Here is a 4,490-nt window from a genome sequence, read left to right on the forward strand (position 1 = left end):
GCAGAGGCGATTGACATATAGTCACGGACGGTAAGGATAAAGTACGCATAATATCGTCCGTTGTACAACTTTTGAACCTTATGTTCATAAAGCAATATCAGACAAATCTCAAAACTAAGATAATTCTGACATCTAGCGGTTGTAGAGGAGGTTGCACTCGTTTTGAAAATTACTATCTGCAAAAACTATTTCATGCCTAAAAATGACATGGCAGCTATGTATGAACACACGAGGAAAACATCAACAAGCAAAAAACTGAATACGTCGGTCACTTTATATTCCAACACTGCCTTGCAGCTGTAAGGCACTGACTGTATTACTTCTCATCACAAATCCACCTCAAATGTGTCTTTAACCTTGCCAACCGTCAATTTATGTTAAACATTTCCCTGAGTTTTTGTCTAACTTTTGAAGATTAGTCTGTTTTAACCACATGAAGTTACTGTGTTAAAGTTCCAGTAATATTACCAATCTTGACCCTGCACGTGAGTGACCCGGGGATCTTACCCGCCCTCTCGCTGGAAGAGCTTCCTCAGGCCAGCCTGGAACTGCTTGGAGAGGGAAAAACAGATGACGGGGCTCACTGAGCAGTTGGAGTAGGCCAGCACAGAAGACAGGCTGTTGGCAATGAAAGCACCCGGAGTCTGAGGCAGGCTGTGGGCGGCTGAGAGGAAGATGACCATGGAGCAAGGAATCCACATGATGACAAAAACTACAAGGACAGCCAGGATGATGACGGTGGCCTTCTGGTTGTGCTGAATATGAGCAGAGGACTGGGCTACCATCATACGGCTAAACCATAAAGACTGGACAATGTGGAAGTAGAATACAAGCAAGAGCAGAACGAAAGGAAGAAAGGCAACACCCCCAAAAAGAACAAAATATAAGAAAGTCTGCTGACTAGTCATCAGTAGCATACAGTAGTTGGCCTCCTCAACCTGAATGACCACTTGGTGTATCCAGTTGGGGATGGAAACAGCAAAGCCCATGAGCCAGGTGGCCAAGCAGATGACCAACCTGTGGACCCTGTTGACTGAAAACCCACAGGTGGGGTGGACCGCAGCAATGTAGCGAAGAATGGAAATGGCCACCATGGTGTAGAAGCTACAGAACATGGTCCACATAGACATGCTTTGGCTGCTGATGCAGACGGCAAATCCCATCTGCCAGTCCTCGAAGACAAAGCTGATCAGCAGGATGGTGACATTGTAGAAGAGGAAAAGCATGTCCGAGATGGTGAGGTTGATCATGAGAGTGCTGGACATGGTGGCGATAGCGCCTGAGCTGCTCCGCTGTGCATCGATAAGCACCAAGAGCATCAGAACATTGCCAACGCTTCCGACAAGAAGAACAATGCCAGAGATTGAGGCAAAAATGTACTTGATCTGCATTACGGACAGGCCAACGAAGCTGTAGCTCCAGCTGATGTGATGGGTGGAGTTAAGTGTAGATTTAAGCACCTTTGCGATGAGGGTTGCAGTGGCAGCTGACACCATGCTCTTCTTCCTAGAGGATAAAAAACAATCTGCTGAGAGCATTTCTAAGAGGAAAGAAACAACTGATGTAAACTCCAAGGGTCGGGATTATGTGTGATCGATGGTGCTGATTTAATGTAAAAATGTAAGAACCCTAGCGCCTGATGTTTCCTTAGCCGTGTAGGAGTTTCACACTTCCATTAAGGTCTTACAGGTGAGTGAAAATGCAGCGCAGCCTCCATCCTAATTCAATTTCTGGCGCTTTCTGGGGATGATCCAGGCGTGTGGTAGCTTTTGAAATGATGAAGTAAATATCAGGCGAAGAAGAGAGTTATAGTTATGGGAGTGATGGCGATGGTAGGGTAGGAGACCTATAACTGGTAGGAAAAGTAGAACACATAGTTAATAACTGCTAACTGAAATTATAGTCTGTTGAACTAGGATGCCATAACTACACATACATGAGAAGCACGCAATATTACGATTCTGAATCATAATGATCATAACTTTTTTCCCAACATAATCATTTGGTTTTAGGCTACTCGAAACTTCCCCTTCAGCATTGAAATCCCACCTGACTGAAGCCTTCATTGATCCACTGAACGTATTACTTTTAGAAGAGCCTTTTCTGTAGTATCATGCACAACCCACACAATGTAAATACACTTCTGTTCCTACAGCCACATATTGAATTGATGTATTTGTTGAGTATTTGTGTTCATTGGTGTTGCTTTGTCCCTTTCCATAATACCTTGACTGTCCCTACAAAATGCTTAAAAAGTGTTATTTATTTATTGGGATTTGGTAAGCACAACCTTCACCTAACTGGGCATCTTGGCGCTGAGGAAATCCTCAAAACAGTGACACTATGGTACTGAGAGAACAACTAACAAGAAGACATTGCAAAGCATTACAAGGAAATTGCCAAGTTTTTAACAACTTCCAGAACCTTAAAAGGTTTGATTGGGCATGAAGGTGGATCCGCAGAGTGTTCCAGTGAACAGTGGCCACTATGGAAACAATTTTGCGAAAAAATTTAGGCACCACTGGCAGATTTTTATTCGAAGATCTCAGCTGGCGACGACAGTACCAACTGAACGTCATATGTAATAGTGAAAGATGAGGGGTGAAGACCTCCTTCTGAACTAGACACATTTATTTAAATAGAATGCTCTGTTTTGCTGGGAGCTAGTGCAACATTGCAAAGAGAGTAGAATCATCTCTGGGTTCCGTCCTAAAGCAATCCTAGTGGATTTTGTTTTGGACCAACTGAAACCTGCGAATCTGGCATGCAGGTAAATTGAGGAGAATACATTTCAGTATCAACCAAAGAGGACACAACGGCATTTAATCTCTGACTTTTTTTGCAAAAGTTAAAAGATGAAGACTGCACTTCACAAAATGGCACCAAAAAACAGGATTTCACTATCGAAATTGGATGAGAGAAAGTAAAATCATCATCAGTTTTAACTCCCAGATTCTTCACAGCAAGGACTGGGGAAGGAATAGAGCCTACTTCTCCAGGCCAGAAAGGAAGTTCCCAAAAGGGTGAGAATGTAATAGGACAGAGAATTTCAGTGTTATCACTGTTCAGCTTAAGATTGTTAAAGTTCAGTCACTAGTGAACTTTAACAGGGGGTCTCAAAGTTGGCTAGCTGTATGACTGTTATCACATGCTATTTACACAATTATAATGAACTCGAAGGTCTGATTAAGATGAGCCAGTGGAGTCAGTCAGTCAGTCAGTCAGTTGGTCTTTATTCGATTCACATCATAAAAGACATTCTACACAAATAAAAACAATTCATATATAATACAATTCAAGTTAGAATACAAGAAAAACGTCTGGACCTTTAAAATATTGCATAGAAGCAATTAGATTAAAAATAATCACAGCTTAATAAAATACAATAAGATACACAATGGGACACGTCTGTTAACCTAATAATCCATAGCAGGGTACTAATAATAATAGCTAGCAAGACACAAATCACATCTTAAGATTCCTTGCCCTGAGAATCCAAGCCCAGCTAATAAACTTGGCAACACCTATTACTATGGGCTTTGAGGTATCGGTTTTCAAGATTCTACTGGCAACCTGTGCAGAACAGGTACTCATTAATCTGCAAACAGGTCGAAGCCAAACGCGACGATGGAGATGATAAATTGGGCAACCAAAAAGAAAATGGTCCAAGGATTCGATCTTGTCTACGCAAAAGGGGCACTTGTCACTACCAAGAGGACTCCAGCTTTTGGTGAGTCCTCGCAGAGGTAGGGCGCCCACTCTAAACTGGTGATACAATTTGCGGTCAAAATACTTCAAAATAGTATCCCAGTAGTTTTCATAAGCAGAGTCGTCCTTGAGAACTAGGAATGTGGCAGTCATCGTGGAGCCTATGAGGGAAGTACATCTCCTATTCTTAATAAAGCACCAATAGGCCTCCTTAAGGACTTTTTTCGACGGGAAAACCACAGAATCCGGACTAGCCCATAGATCACGCAACCCAAGATCAATCAACAGGGTTTTAATACTGGACAACCAGGGAATCCTATGCGAACCCTCCATCCCTTTAACCTCTAAAAGGGCTTTTGCATAGATCGATAGTTCAGGAGTAGTCCACAGGCGGCGCCAAAACGCCAGAGGTCTATACCCTGCCCAGTCCTCTATAGGCTGGATTCCCAGATCGTACAATAAGGGGATGTGCGGAGTAGATTGGGGAAGTCCAATAGCTGACCTAAGAAATTTATTCTGGGCAGACTTCAGCTTAGACAAGTTGCTGAAACCCCAAATTTCAGCACCATATAAAATGGCAGGTAGAATCTTGGAACCATAGATCTTCATTAGGGGGGCTAATGGTTTAGTTAAGGAGTGTTTGTGCTCTTTCAATAAAGCACCACCCAGTTGAGCATGTTTAAGAGCGAGAAGATCCAGCTGATGAGACCAGCTGCATGTCTCGCTAAAAGTGACCCCTAAATAGGTAAAGACAGCCGTTTGGGCCAAGTTAACACCACCCA

At 42.9% G+C, this 4,490-nt stretch overlaps 1 protein-coding gene across 1 annotated transcript; it reads right to left on the reverse strand.

The window, feature by feature from the left end:
- Positions 1 to 503: 503 nt before the first annotated feature.
- LOC146871538 (galanin receptor 2a-like) lies at positions 504 to 1,496 on the reverse strand. Its single transcript, XM_085647134.1, has one exon. The coding sequence runs from the start codon at positions 1,494 to 1,496 to the stop codon at positions 504 to 506; it is 993 nt and encodes a 330-aa protein (XP_085503260.1).
- Between the last annotated feature and the right edge of the window lie 2,994 nt (positions 1,497 to 4,490).

The sequence above is a fragment of the Triturus cristatus genome, chromosome 1_1, assembly GCF_964204655.1.
Source record: "Triturus cristatus chromosome 1_1, aTriCri1.1, whole genome shotgun sequence".
In the NCBI taxonomy this organism is placed as follows: Eukaryota; Metazoa; Chordata; class Amphibia; order Caudata; family Salamandridae; genus Triturus; species Triturus cristatus.